Source organism: Ambystoma mexicanum, chromosome 12, assembly GCF_040938575.1.
Source record: "Ambystoma mexicanum isolate Mex_15411 chromosome 12, UKY_AmexF1_1, whole genome shotgun sequence".
Classification (NCBI taxonomy): domain Eukaryota; kingdom Metazoa; phylum Chordata; class Amphibia; order Caudata; family Ambystomatidae; genus Ambystoma; species Ambystoma mexicanum.
The window spans coordinates 575,712,688-575,728,736 of NC_090936.1; the positions used below are offsets into that span (position 1 = coordinate 575,712,688).

The following is a 16,049-nucleotide window of genomic DNA, read 5'->3' on the forward strand; positions in this document are numbered from 1 at the left end:
GCTTCCCCTTTGCTTAGGAAGGTTTTGTCCATATGTATTAGGATATTAATGTGTCATGCATTGAAGGTAGGTAGGAGAAGGAGTCCATCATTTTTATATGATACTTCTTTATATCTGACCGCATTCAACTATCCCATGTGTGTAACCCAACTTTCTATGTATTGTGGTGAGGTTATGCTTGGAAGGGCAAGTGTTGCAGAATATTCCTGTCGTTGCACTATCATGAAAAAGATGCCCTAGCATCCTTAATCAGTATGAGAAGCTCCACCCAAATCGCATATTTTCTGCGATCACTGTGTTACAGCTTTTCCCCACCAGGGAGTCCCGGCAGTGTGCCAATACCTCCCCGAAGAGAATAGCTGTAATGCAGCCCAGCCAGAACTCCAGACGGGTTGGAGGTGATGTCCCCGGCCTTGGACATCCGATTACCATGTGGGTGTACCGTCCCGAAGCACAGCAGCAGATCCCGGTAGACACAGCAGGGTCCCCTTCCCTCCCCAAAGGGAACTTCTGTAACGCAGCCCAGCCAGCGCTCCAGGATGGTGGAGGGTGATGTCCCTGGCCTTGGGCGGCTGACTCCCATGTGGGTTGAATGTTCCCAAGCACAGTGGTGGTTCCCAGGAGGACTGGGACATTCCCCGTCCTTTCCCGGAGGGAGAAGCGGTTACGCAGGCCAGCCAGAATAGCAGGATGGTTGGGGATAACGTACCTGGCCTTTCGTTTACCATGTGGGTTGACCATCCCCAAGTGCAGCAGCAGTCTCAGGGAGCCCCGGCAGGATCCCACTGCCTTCCCGGAGGTAAATTCTGTAACGCATCCCAGCCAGATCTCCAGAATGGTCGGGGTGATGTCCCTGGCCTTGGACACCCGTTTCCCATGTGGGTCGACCATCTCCGAGCCCAGCCTGGAGCTCTGGCTGAGCTGGGTTACGGCCTTTCCCTCCGGGGAAGAATGGGGACCCTGCCGGAACTGCCACTGGATGTGGGGACGGTCGACCCAAATGGGAGACAGCCACCCAAGGCCAGGGACATCACACCTGACAAATCCAGGAGCTCTGGCTTGACTGCGTTACAGAATTTCCCTCAGGGAAAAGATGGGGACCTTGTCGGGCTCTCTGGGACAGCCGTGGCGCTTGGGGATGGTCGCTCCATATGGGAGACAGCCCACTAAGGGCAGGGACATTATCCCTGACTATCCTGGAGCTCTGGCTGGCCTGCGCTGCAGCGTCTCCCGCCAGGAAAGGTCGGGGATCCTGCCAGGGCTCCCTGGGACTGCCATTGGACTTGTGGACGGTCGACACTTTTTCTTTTCCACCCAGGTAAGTGCAGCCACACATGTAAGGTACCATTTTCGTCGGGACACATGTGGGAACACGGGAAGGTAGGACATGTGTTGTTGGCAGTGTGTTTCGGGGGGGGGGGGGAACTGTCTGACATTTTTTTTTCCATCAAATTTCGGACTTTGCCAGGGATTGTGGGTAATAAATTCTGGAGTGATTCATGCAAGTCAGACCTTTGTGGATTCCCATGCGTGTCTTCTTTTTGGAAATGCATCGGGTTCCCTGTTTTCCTTGCTGGCTTCTACACCCTAGGCCCAAATCTGTAGGTTGTCCACAAGAGCAAAATCCTGCAAAATCTGCTCTGCCAAAAGACTTTGGGTTACCAGTGATTTGTCTTTTCCCTTTGAGCCCAGGTAGGTGTACCCACACATGAGAGGTACCGTTTTCATCGGGACACCTGTGGGAACGCAGGACGGTAGGACATGTGTTGTTGGCGGCGTGTTTCGGTGGGTGGGTGGACGGGCAGAGGGAAATGTCTGAAAATTATATTTTTTGCCAAATTTCGGATTTTGCCAGGGATTGTGGGTAAAAAATTCTGGCGTGATTCATACAATTCAGACCTCTGTGGCTTCCCACGGGTGTCTTCTTTTCGGAAATGTATTGGGTTCCCTGTTTTCCTTGGTGGATTTGACACCCTAGGCCCAAATCTGTAGGTTGTCCACAAGAGCAAACTCCCGCAAAATCTGCTCTGCCGAAACACCTGGGGTTACCAGTGGTTTAGCCTTTTCCCATTGCGCCAAGGTAGGTGCACCCACACATGTGAGGTACCGTTTTCGTCGGGACACCTGTGGGAACGCGGGAAGGTAGGACATTTGTCGCGTTTGCACAGTTTTCATGTAGTTTTCAAACATTTGCTGCTGCACTTTGGCACACAACCCTTTTGTTTCCCAAATGTGACCTACATTTAGTTGCTGCTTTAGGCACTGTACACTTTTGTAACCTGCACAAGTCACCTACTCTTCAAAAGGTCTGCCTGTGCTCTTTCAAAAATTGTATGCGTGCCATTCCGCACCACATTTGTTTTCCTTACTTACACATGCGAAGTACGTCTGTTAAGGCCGTAAGCATAAAAAGCTGTGTATCATGGCCCAGTTTTTGGCTTGTAGTTTTGCTCGTTTTGTGAAACATTACAAAAAATGTGTGATTTCTTAACTGGAAGAGTCGGGGGGAATGTAGCGGGGCATTGCTTTTCTCAAAATTCACAGAAGCCATTGCCTTACCGGGCCAACCATGTCCACTACATACCTTTTTTATCTGTCATTTTCCCCATTTTTTTCCCCCCCAACTATGGAATTTTTCCCTATATAGTTGTTGCCTGACCAGCACAAATCACCCCTTCCTAAACTTGGAATTTTGTCTACTTTTCAGAAATATATGCCTTTCTGTCTTCCCATTCAGCTTTCCTACCCTCCTCTTCCAGTCTGTCCACGCATGTCCTATTTGAAAAAAAGACCAAAATCACCTACCTCTCACAAAACGGCTGGTAACCATATCAAAATATGTTTTTTTGGTTTCCACTCAACCTGTTCTTGAGAGCCTGGAAAATGAATGCTGAATTCAGCACAATAAACCATTTGTTCTTAGCTCTTACAAGGAAAAACCCACAGGCTTCTTTGTACATCATTTTATTGGCATTTTCTGGAAAAAACCCAAATTGTTCTCCCTTGTTGGTGATTTTCTCTCACCCCCCTACAGCAAACTAGGATTCCTTGGTGGTGTTATGACCGCCTACATGCGGGAAGAAAAGGGGCCAAATTTGGCCGAGATATCTCATGTAACAAAAACATTACAAGGGATTGAATGGCGACATACCGAAATCATCAAAAAATGCCTTGTCACGGGGGGGTAGGGTGGGGGGAGGAACCCTTGGCAGTTAAGCAGTTAAAGAAATCTTTCAACAGCGGACTAAGTTGCTGGATAACATCTGCACCATGGCAGTCTGCAATGTCCCGAATTTGCTCTCCTTCCACAGTGTTAAAGAATGACCTATTCTGCGCCATGTTTTCTCCCAAACATATCCCCATTCCACTTACTTGGTTCTGTGTTTTGTACTGCTGGTGACTTGGCGGCACCGATGATAGTGATTACATTTGCATTTTTTAAATGAAGATCTGAAGAATTTAACACCTTTGACTGAGGATTGGTAGACATGCATCAGGGCATGCTAGACATCACAAAACGGATATGACATGAGGAGCAATGCAAGTAAAAATACATTTTTGGAGCGGTTGAATACAGCTCAAGCACTTAAGTGGCAACCGTGGTAAGGCGAGGAGTGTTTACTGAAGGGTAAGAATCAATCCAAGAAGTTTTTAAAAATATAAGAAAACGACAGAGGAGACAACATTCTTACGTGTTTTGAGGCGGTATGTAGTTCTCATCTTGCAAGCCAGGAACAAAGGTTTGATCATCTTCGTGGGTTTCTGTGCTGTCCCCATCTTGCTGCATTTCTTTAGCACTATTCAAAAAATAAGGATGCAAACAAGATATCAACATAAAAAGGTAGGTGGGGAATGAATACCAAAAGTAAACCACATCTCTAGAATGAACAGGAACAGAAATGATGACCCACACATTAGAATGCACATGGGAAACAAGAGACACTGTATCTACGAATTACATACTCCATGGTTTCCTCTGAATAGTAACTCGCACCAAAGGGTCTTGGCAATACTCACCCACCCATGTTAATGTTAATGTTAAAGGACATTTGTACCGCGCACTATCACCACCGAAGTGGTCCCCTGGTGCTCTGGCGGCTCTGAAAAAGGGGAGGAGAGGGGGTGGGTTAGTGGGAATAAGCTGGAAAAGTGCAAGAGAGCAGTGATGTGCTGTTGGCAGCCTCAGCCCGGTGGGTCCGTTGGCTGGGCTTGGGGTGTTTTACAGTCCGTAGTCATGGTGTGCTGTTGTCAAGTCTATGTGAGGTTTGTTTTGTTGTTGAATTGTTGTGAAGTTTGTGCGGATTGCTGCGTTTTAGGCTGGTGGTTGTGTTTGGTTAGATTTTGAGAGGTGTATGCAGAGGGATGGAATTGTTGGTTGGTTAGTTGGCATTGCTGTCCATTGCAATTATGGGATTCAATCTAGGTGCGGTACATGCTGACATTTACATTTCTATCCAAATGCAATGCGAGCTAAAGTTTAACATTCTAAGTGTGGTGCATGTTAAGAATAACCTTTATATCTAGATGCGGCGCGAGCGAAAGTTCAGAATTCCATACGAGTGTGGCACATGCTAACAGTCACACTTCCATCTGGATGCGACGCAGGCTAGAGTTCAGAATTCCATGCGAGTGTGGCACATGCTAGCAATCACATTTCTATCTAGATGCGACGCGAGCTAAAGTTCAGAATTCCATGCGAGTGTGGCACATGCTAACAGCCACATTTCCATCTCGATGCGGTGCAAGCTAAAGTTAAGAATCCTGAGTGTGGCACATGCTAAGAGTCCCATTTCTTTCTAGATGCGACTCATGCTAAAGTTAAGAATCCTGAGTGTGGCATATGCTAACAGTCACATTTCCATCTAGATGCAGTGAAAGCTAAAGTTAAGAATCCTGAGTGTGGCAAATGCTAACAGTCCCATTTCTTTCTAGATGCGACTCATGCTAAAATTAAGAATTCCATACGAGTGTGGCACATGCTAACAATCACATTTCTTTCTAGATGCGACGCGGGCCAAAGTTTAGTTCCCTACATGTGTGGCACTAGCATATGCATCACAAGGCAGCATTTAAAATCCATTTACAGAGGTCACAAGTCTTCCTAAGTATGTATTATTGAAATCTATGGCAGTCTACTCTATGGAAGGTAAGGTAGAGTGACAGGGGCTGTCGATGGCGACAGCATGTCGATGGGAAGCCCTTCTCAGGAATCTAGATTGGTATACACTAACCCCGAGAACCCTTTACCCGTGATACGCTGGCACCCAGGGAAAGGTTCTCTCAAGGCATGAGCACAACTGGACACCCTGCATATGCGAGGACCCATATGAGTGAAATTAAAAAGCTGTTGATGCTTCAGGATGACCAAAGGCAATACATCCTCTGAAAGCATTGTATTCCCTCAAAACATCCAGAGAATAACACAGTTACTGACTGACGATTCGCCAGGTATCGATCGTCACTCCTCCCCAAAGGGGAGCCCTTTCCCATGAGGCTAGGGGGGTAAGGCTGCTACCGAATAGTCCCCCTAAGGGTGGTTTATTGCGGGAGGACCTGGGGCGCTCGACCAAGATGGCCGCGGCCGGCTGAGCTCCGTTTGGTGACTCCACAAGGGGGAGGCCAATGATACTGTTACTGCAGTATTTGTTATAATATTTGGCCAGCTGGAGAAGGTGAGAGCCCAAGACCCTGGCTGTCTAATTCCTGAATTGATCCGACCCCAAGGAGCGGAGACCAATCGCGGGGAGGCTGGCGGGCTGCGCCGTGTGATGTGGGCCTGTGGCGGTGAAGAACCGGGGCCGGCTCGAGCACATGCCTGAGGAGCCCCATTTACTCCGGGACTGGAGAGGGGGTGGTCTGGCTAGGCAGCCGGAGGGTACAGGGCTGCGGGCCAGCTGCTGCAGGATTGCTACCCGTAGAGCCGGAGCTCCTGGTGGAGGAGTGTCTCTCCCTCGGTCCCCGTGCAGACCAGGCTGCAGAATTGGAGAGGAGGTATAGAGTGTTGGATTCGCCTCACAGAACACACAGTGGGGGTGCCATCCCACACCCAAAAAAATAAAAATAATTATAATTTTTCTTTCTCTAAAGTCAATCATCTTCTCCTTTTGACCTGCAACAGCACAGAGGGAGCCACTGCACCACCAAGGGGGGGGACACCCAGGAGCGGTCAAGTCTATGGTGCCATGCCAAAAGACCGGCATACGAAGGTGAGGAAGGATCCATCGCTGCCCACACACGGTGTGTGAACATGGCGCCAAGACAACATGGCGACTGGCCTTTCCATACCCAGCACACCGCTAAGGATGGCTGCGTCGCTGAAGCTGCCGGCGCCGTCCCCTCGACCTCATGGAGGCACCACGGCTACATTGAGGCCTTTTGAACCCTGCACCGATCTATTCTCAGTGGGGCCCCGGTGTATGCTATGGATTCAACATTTTGAGATGGCAATAGACGTTACAACACCCAGGAAGATGAGGTCACACCTTCTGCTCAATGTGGGTGAAGACGTCCTGTGCATTTTCAACATGCTGGTCGTTGACGATGGTGTGGACATATACCAACTCGTCAAAGATGCCCTTACAGCACATTTCATGCCACAGTTGAATCCGGACTTCGAAACCTTCAACTTCTGCACCACAGTACAGATGGAGGATGAAACACTGGACGCTTACCAAACAATTCACTGCAGTGGCAACCGAGAATCCCAGGACCTACCGAGTGCGGATGGTGCGGTGGAGCATGCTGCGGAAGGAGAAACTGCCCAGCGCTGGGAACCATGTGTGGGGCATGTGGCCGGAAGGACCACTACGCACATGTCTGCAGATCCTCAGGGCAGCCTCAACGTCCACAACTACAACAAGCTAAATCCTTCTCCAAGAAAAAGCAGGCAGACACGCTGCATAGCGGCTGACGACAACTCATGACAATGGCGACACAGTGACGGATCTGGGGACTGGGAGAACGAAGAGGAGGAGCAAGGTCCATCTGATCTCGGCACTTAACCATAGAATCACGGAGCCGAGAAAGAAACAGAGAAGACATAAATGACATGCGTCCATATAGGGCCAAGAGACAGTCATGACGATAGACACCAGCGTCAGTAAATGTCATGTCATCGACAATGTTCCGGACACTACGTCCTCGACCTGCCCTTAAGTCAATGGAAACGCTCCTGTTCGCCTACGGAAGCAAGATGCCACTACCAGTGGAAGGAAGCTTCAGGACGGAAATAAGCAGAGGTGAAACTGTCATTAAATCAGAGATATACGTTGTCAATGCCTGCTTAGTGGGGATGCAGCGGAAGATCAAGGACTGATCCGGTTAATCTCAGACGTCACAGACTCATCGGACGTCACCCGACCTCCTAGAGAAGCACCCGGGCATCCTCAACTGCATCAGATGTTTGAAACGCAAGCTCATGAAACGTCACATCGACCAGACTGTACAGCCCTGGGCGGTATGCCACAGAATAACTCAATTTCACATGAGAGACCTGGTCGCAAAGGAGTTACACGAACTTGAGAAGGCAGGCATTATTGAACAAGTCACAGGACCAACGCACTGGGTTTTGCCTATGGTGGTGACAAAGAAACCGAAGCAACCAGGGAAAGTATTGCATTGACATTAGCTTACCGAATGCAGCAATCAAGAGGGAGCGACACATCACCCCCATATTAGATGAGATAATTACGGACCTCACAGGGTCGAAAGTGTTGATCAACCTCAATGCTGCATACCACCAGCTGAAACTACACCATGATTCAAGGTACATCACAACCTTCTCCACCCACCTGAGTCTAAGGCGGTACAAGAGGCTGAGCTTCGGCATCTTCTCAGTGGCAGAGGTGTTCCAGAAAGGCATCCAGGAAGTCATCCAGGGGATCCCAGGAGTGCCGACTGTCAGTGATGACACCCTCATCCACGCCAGCGACAGGAAGCACCACATGCGTTGTCTGGAGATGGTGATTAGCAGGCTATCAACCGCTGGCCTAACCATCCAGGAGGACAAATTTGAGCTTTTGAAAGAAGAGATAATATTCTTGGGTATGTTTTCAACAGTGAGGGCTATCGGCCAACCCACAGAAGGTGGCACACATAAAGGAGGCTTCCCCCCTGACAACACCCATGGAGGGAAGCAGTTTCTTGGGGATGGCAACTTACTGCGGTAGGTTCATCCCCAACCTGGCAACCATGTCCGAGCCGCTCTGGGAACTCACCAGGTCGAACATCAAATGGAACTGGAGCTCTGAATGCCAGGAGGTGTTTGAGCGAATCAAGATGTCTCGGTCATCGGAAACAACAATGGCATATTACGACCCAACATTGACGACTGAACTATATGTCGATGCCAGCCCCGTTGGCATTGGGGCCATCCTGGTTTAACAATCACGGTCAAGCGAAACGAAACCCATCGCATATGCCTCCCGAGCCCTCACGCCCACCAAACAGCGATACTCGCACATTGAAAAGGAAGCCATTGCAGTGCTCTGGGGCTGCCATCATTTCCACATCTACCTCTATGGCCGGAAATTCAGGGCCTACACAGATCACAAGCCCCTCATCCCGATCTTCACAGGGTCATCAACACACCCTGCGGCCAGAATTGGGAAGTGGCTGCTCCACCTTCAGCAGTACGAGTTTGAGTTGGCCTACCAAGCGCGTATGGACAATCCGGCGGATTTCCTATCCAGGCACCCGAGGGCCACAACACTGGGGGAAGTGAGTGAAGCTGAGGAAACGGAGGAGTGCATATGTCAGATCATACACACCATGAAGCCAAAGGCGGTCGGCACAGTGCAGGAAGGAACATTTCTGCTGGTGGCCATTGATGACCACTCACGATACCCAGAAGTGGAGATCATATCCTCGACGGCAGCGGAGACCGTAATACCTGCACTCGAGAAGATGTTCGCAACTCATGGACTGCCAAGACGCATCAGGAGCGACAATGGACCACCATTCCAGAGGACTGAGCACAAGAAATACCTGGATGATTTGCACATCAGACATCACCACACCACGGTGCCCACAGGTGAATGGCAATGTGGAGCAATTTATGCGGACAATCAAAGTGTTACGCATATCCAGGGCTCAAAACGGCCACTGGAGAGTGATCCTATACAGACTCCTGCGGAATTACCGGGTGACACCCCAAAGCTCGACCAACATACCCCCAGAGGACCTCATGTACGGGACTGTGGTAAACTCAGCCATATCACACCACCCGAGCAGGGGGGTAGACCCTTCGACAGCGACTGCACCCAACAACGGAGGGTCGCAGCAAACAAGTACATGAGCAACAGGAGACATGCAAGAAGGTCGAAACACAAAGTTGGCAATCACGTATTGGTGCTGCGAAACCTTACAAAGTCCAAGCTGGAAACACGTTATGACGGCGCATCCTGGTCAGTCACCCGAATGGAAGGAATGATGGTGACAGAGGAACAAGGACAATAGATGATCACCAGGAATGCTTCTTGGTTCAAGAGCGTGACCCAGTGAATGTGGACTGATGGAGACAGGCAGTCCCAGGCAGAAGCAGATTCGCCACCACATGTTTTGAGTCACTGAGGCGAGGGAGAAACGGCACCGAGTGGGGAGCCTGAGGAGCAGTCAGAAGGATCTGAAGGAGCAAATCCAGAAGATGGAGGTGAGCCTGAGTGGGGACAAAGCCCTGAGGCAGCGCCCAGGCAGAGGCCCAGCAGGTATAACCTAAGGGCGGCACCAAAGGCTCCAGAGAGGCTAAGAGACTGAGTGGTGAAATGCCAAGGTGGAGAGCGTGTTATATAATGGACTGGATTTTGCATAGGAAAGTTAGTATGCTATTTGTTGTGGTTATGTGTGTGTGTTTGATTATGTTCTGTTGGAAAAAAAGGAGGAATGTTGGATTCGCTTCACGTCCCGCATGCGCAGTGATGCGAGGCACGGTTTATAGTGAATATGTGGAATGCAATTTTTTCGAATGCCATTATGTCGGTAAAAAAGCGGAAAATAATGATTTAATTTTTTTTTTAATTATTATTTTTTTCAATGGGTGTTTCCTCCCCAAACCCGTTTTTTTTTTATTTACACTTTATTTTTACTAGCTAAACCAAAAAAAAAACATACAAATTAAAAAGAAAAAACACACATTCAAATTTTTTTTCGGCATCATTCTTTTCGACATAATGGCATTTGAAAAAATGTTTCACATTTTAACTGGATACCCTGAGGCACATGTTGAATAAAGGGCCCGCCCTGCCGGAAGGAAGTCTGGCATGGGCACAAGCCCATCCAGGCGTGTCGTGTGCTTTGTGAGCTCCCGCATCACCTCAGCTGGGCCACCGATGCATGCCCTGTTTGTTCCTCTCTCTCCCGGCTGCACCGGCAGGGAGGAACATCACAGGGAGTTCCGCTCACAGGTCAGCTAGCGCAATACGGGTCAGGTGATGACCCCCTGCTCAGACTGATACACGGCCTGTGCACAGATGGGGCGAGGAGCCAGTTTGCCTTGCAGGGAGTAGGCCTAGTGGGAGGCTGTGTGTGCTCAGGGCCCCACCTTGTGATCTACGGTGGAGGCTAGGAGGGTGTGTGGCATCGCCTGCACGTACCGAAGTTGGAAATAACTGAGGATTTTCCAGGTTCTACCTTTACTATTGGCCAAATGAGACTCTGGGGCGACTGCTTAGCTGATGCCATAATAAGAAGAAAGGGGTCTCTTACTGTGCAAGTCCAGTCAGTGCAGAGCCAGTCAACCAGAGGTGGAGGTGGCTCACTTGGGAGCGCTCCTGGCTGGATTTAGAGTTTGGGAAACAGGCTAGGGGGAGCCCTTGAGTTGTATACTGGTGCTGGTTGTGCTTGCAGGATTGACTTCCGCTCCATGGCAGGCTGTGAGACTTGGAGCAGTGGTGGAAGGATTATTCAGCCCTTTGGAGCACTTCTGAGGGACGCTACCATGATTGGTTTCCGACAGTTGCTGGCTTAGTGTCAATGGGTGCCAATTTGATGGCCAGGGGCAATTAGAAGCAAGGACGCTTGCAATTCAGGCTCAAGGAGGATCTGGCTGTAAGTGCAGACAAGGGATCAGCGTCAGAGAGGAGCATGGAGCATGGAGCATGGGGCGCAGATGGGACCCGGTGCCACAGGTATGTGTGTGGGGGTGGGTCTGCCCCAGAGCTGGGCATTGTCCTGGCAGAAATATAGAGCAGTTTCGCCTCCTGTTGGGAGAATTCTCAGAAATGTGCTAATTCCCATCTACGGAACAAGTTACTTACCTTGTAACTGTTGTTCTCCAGCATGGGTCTGGCATGGATTCACATGCTCATGAATATTCCCCGTCGTCAGGCCGGGAATCCTCGGTATAGAAAAAAAAAAAAATCGGTATCAGTTTCGTTTCTGATCTGTCTTTCTTAGTAGTAACCAATCAATGGTCTCTGGGTCCTACTGCCCCCAGCCAATGACTGCCCTCTCCCTAAGCCCCTCCTCCGGCAGCCATCCTCAGATTTGGTAGCACGTAAAGTGGCAGTATGACCAAGTGAAGAGCCGCAGAGGGGTAGGCGGGAGGGTTCGCATGTGAATCCATGCCAGACCCATGCTGCAGAACAACAGTTACAGGTAAGTAACTTGTTCCTTCTCCAGCATGGGGTCTGGCATGGATTCACATGCTCATGAATAAGAGAATACATAGCAGTACACACATGCACAACCACGGGAGGTGGCAACAGGCTCAACATTAAGCAATACAACAACTCAACATTAAGCAACTCTTACCTCCTCACCAGGCTCACCTTATGCGAACAGGTTGCGCAGCACTGCTTGGCCGACCCTGGACTCCTCCCTGGAGTCCCGATCGACGCAGTAGAATCTTGTGAAGGTGTGCGTCGACCTCCACGTCGCAGCCCTGCAGATGTCCAGCAGGGGCACACCAGACAGGAACGCCGTGGTAGCAGTGATCGCTCTGGTCAAATGGGCCCTCGGGACGGTCGGGCAGCTGTCGGTTTGCCAACCGGTGACAGTGCATGATGCAGCCGGAGAGCCATCTGGAAATGGAAGCCTTCGAGAGAGCCTTCCCTTGATTCACAGTCCCAAAGTTCACAAACAGTTGTGACGTCTTCCGAAAACCCTTTGTGCGGTCCACGTAGAACTTCAGCGCTCTAGCTACATCCAGCGAGTGCAAAGTCCTCTCAGCCGGCGACGAAGGCGACGGGAAGAAAACTGGCAACACCAAGGGCTTGTTGAGGTGGAAGTCCGACGGCAACTTGGGCATAAAGGATGGGTGTGTCCTCAGCACCACCCTCGTGTCATGAAAATTCAAGTATGTAGGCTTGCAAGATAGGGCCTGGATCTCTCCCACTCGCCGTGCGGAGGTGATGGCCACGAGGAAAGCGGTCTTCCACGACAGGAACTTCAAAGGCGCCGAATGCATAGGCTCAATGGGGCCCCCATGAGCTTGGTCAGCACCACATTAAGCTCCCACACCGGGGCAGGAACCTTCACCGGCGGGAATGATCGGAATAGTCCCTTCATGAATTCTTTCACCAGGCGATGAGACCACAGGGACGCCCATCCCGTCGTCCTGGTATATCGGGAGATTGCAGCCATATGTATTTTGATGGAGGCGTGAGCCAGTCCAGCTTTGGCCAGCGACAGTAGGTATAGCAGTACTTGAGGGGCCGTAATCCGCAGAGGGTTAATCTTCTGTGCACGGCACCAGACAGAGAACCTCTTCCATTTATGTCTGTAGCACTAGAGAGTTGAGGACGCCCTGGTCTTTGCAAGAACCTCTCTGCAGTCGGCTGGGATGTCGTACCCTCCAAACTCTAGTGCTGCAGGAGCCAGGCCTGCAAGTTCAGCGACTCCGGGTTGTGGTGAAGAATGGCGCCTCCTTCTCTGGAGAGAAGGTCTGCGTCCGTCGGCAGCTTGACTGGTGGGGACGTTGACAAGTCCAGAAGGTCCGGGAACCAGCTCTGCCTCGGCCACACCGGTGCAACGAGGATCATCCTGCACTGGGACCTCTTGAGCTGGTTGATGAGCCGGAGCAGCAACGGCAGCGGAGGGAACGCATAAAGAAATAGGCCGTCCCAGGGGAATGAGAAAGCATCGCCCATGCTCCTCGGCTGGGGGAACCTGCTGGCGAACCTCCGGCACTTGGAATTCGTCGCTGTCGCGAAGAGATCGATTTGGGGTTCGCCCCATCGTCTGAAGAGTCGATTCACTTGATCCTGGCGTAGTTCCCACTCGTGGCATGAGCGCAACTCCCTGCTGAGTGAGTCAGCGATCGTGTTTTTTATTCCTGCCAGATGAAGAGGCACCAGAAACATCTTTTGGGCGACGGCCCAATGCCACAGGTCCTGGGCTTCCTTGGATAGGGTCGGGGGACCTAGTTCCGCCCTGCTTCCGGATGTAGAACATTGTGGTGGTGTTGTTGGTGAAGATCCTCACCACCTCGCCCTTGAGGGACGGAAGAAAGGACCTGAGGGCCCAGAACGCACGCGGAGCTCCAAGATGTTGATGTGGAGGGACTTCTCCGGGAGCCAAAGGCCTCTCGCGTGAAGATCTCTGGAGTGTGCTCCCCAACCTTCCAGGGAGGCGTCCGTCGTCACGTCACCTGGTGAGCTGGGGTCTGAAAGTCCGTGCCCGCTGACAGATGGGAGCGGGTACTCCACCACCGGATCGCCTGACGGAACGGCTCGTTGAGGGATCCTGTCCTCGAAGCTGCCCGTCGACTGTATCCAGCGGGCGTCGAGGAACTCCTGTAAGGGTCTCATCTGAAGCCTGCAAAGGCGCATCCCGAGGCGAGACTTGATGGATCTTACCCTGGCCATGTCTGTGGCCAGCAGACACTGCACCTTGCCCAGAATGGTCCTGGTCCTTTCCTCAGATGGCGAGGCCAGCCGCGCCACTGTGTCGAGCTTGGCTCCCAGAAACAGGGCGACTTGCGACGGAACCAGGTGGGATTTTGGAAAGTTGATGGAGAATCCCAGGTCTGTGAGCAGCTGGACGATCTTCGCAGTGTGCTCCTCGGCGAGCTCCCTTGTCCTTGCCCGGATGAGCCAGTCGTCCAGGTAGGGGTAGACGTGGATCCCCTGTAGGAGCAGCTGCGCCACCACCGGTGCGAGGCACTTGGTAAACACCCTGGGTGCCGACTTCAATCCGAATGGGAGGGCCTTGAGCTGGTAGTGCCGCCCTTGGACCACGAACCTGAGGAACTTTCGGTGTCTTTTTAGAATGGGGATGTGGAAGTACGCATCCTCCAAGTCCAACGACGACAGGAAATCGCCCTCCTCCAGCTGTCCCAGCACATGCTTGAGGGTGACCATACGGAACTTCTGTGCCTTGATGTACTTGTTCAGTCGTCGTAGGTCCAGGATGGGGCGCCATCCTCCTGTCTTCTGTTTTACCAGGAAGTACCTTGAGTAAACTCCGGAGCCCCGAAGCCTCTTTGGGACGAGCTCGATGGCACCCTCCTTGAGCATCGCCCTTACTTCCAACAGTAGTTGAGGGATGTGATTTTCCTTCCAGCCACGGGTGGAACGCGAGGGCACTTCTTCAGAAACTCGAGGGCGTGCCCTTGGGCCTTGGCGTCCAGCACCCAACGGTCGGTAGAGATGGACTCCCACACGCTGATGAACCTCGCCAGCCGGCCTCCCACCGGGGTGCTTCGGCGGAGGCCCGACCCCACAGTCGGTTCAATCTTGTTTGGAGGCCGCCTTGCCTCCTTGACTTCCTTGTCGACGATGACGGGCACCACCTGACTTGCCGCGTCCCCTGTAGGTTTCCTGGGATGAAGATCTTGCCGCTTGGCGGTAAGTGGAGGAGCCACTGCCGGATCCCTTGGAGGCACCTTGTCTGCCTCCGGAGCTCCGAAAGGACGGCCGTCGTTGTTGGAGCACTCCCAGCGCCCGGGCAGTCTCTGTGTCTGTCTTGAAGGCCTGAAGGGACTCATCAACCGCCTTCCCAAACAGGTTGTTCCCGTCGAAGCGCATGTCCAAAACCTTGGTTTGTACGTCCTCGTCGTCTCAAGCAAACGCCGTTACCCAACTGACGGAAACTGGTGTCGGCGATGTCCGTTGCCACCGTGATGGCGTGGTCCGAAGCAATCTCCTTCTCCTGTAGGATTTCAAAGGCCTCAGCCCTTTTGGCGTCCGGAAGGAAGTCTAACAGAGGGGCGATTTTGAACCACAACTCCCTGTCGTAGCGGGCTACGATAGCCAGAGCGTTGGCCGCCTTGATAGTCGTCGCTGCGGATGAGATGATCCGTCGTCCCATCGTGTCCAACTTCCTGCCCTTGCCGTCCGGCGGGGAAGTTGATGTCGAGGCCGATGCCCCCCCAGCTTTCTTCCTTTCCGCCGCCGAGACGACTGAATCCGGGGTAGGTTGTGCCCGAAGGCACAAGGGGGCAGCGTCGGGGACCCGGTACTTCTTCTCGTACCGGTCCCTCTTTGCCGGCGCCGTGGCAGGATTCTTGAGGAGGGCGAGCCCCTCATCTCAGATGTCATCAAGAAACGGTACGGCGAGGACCGTCTTCCTTTTAGCCTCGCGCCGTTGGTAAAGGAACCCTTCTTTCTTCCTTTCTTCTGGGCAGAGCTGGAAAAGCTCGGATGCCCTGGAAATCATGGCATGAAAGGATCCAATTTCGTCGGGTGGGGACGCCCGAGCAGTGGACTCTCCGAAGGTCCTGGCTCCGGTTCCCCCGTCGGGTCTGGCTCAGGTACCTCCGTCGGGGGAAGGGGCAACCTTGTCCTCATCTCCGAGCATAAGGATTGAATCGCTGACAAAATGGCCGCTGAGGTGTCCTGCGGCGTCGGAAACGACGGTCGCGAGGGCTCTTGAGGAGCCTTGTCGGCGACACCGTCGCTCTTGAGGAGCCCTCGTCGGGATCCCTCCCGATGGGTTCGGCCTCTTCCACGACTTCGATGAGCTCTTCTTCAGAGGTCGTGTCCATATCCACGATGGCCACCAGCCCCTCCCCCACCTTTTCCAACGAGGACTTCGTAGGGGTCTTCTCAATGGGCCTGAAAGACGACTCCCTCCGCGGTGGCAGGGAGACTCTGGGTCCTGAGGGCGCCTCC

At 52.1% G+C, this 16,049-nt stretch overlaps 1 protein-coding gene across 1 annotated transcript in view; it reads right to left on the reverse strand.

Moving 5' to 3' along the window:
* LOC138513804 (zinc finger protein 692-like) overlaps positions 1-16,049 on the reverse strand; it is a 529,021-nt gene that overhangs the window by 315,385 nt on the left and 197,587 nt on the right. The window contains exon 6 of the mRNA XM_069628903.1: positions 3,693-3,797. Coding sequence (XP_069485004.1) covers positions 3,693-3,797 — 105 coding nt within the window. The remainder of the gene's footprint in view (positions 1-3,692; positions 3,798-16,049) is intronic.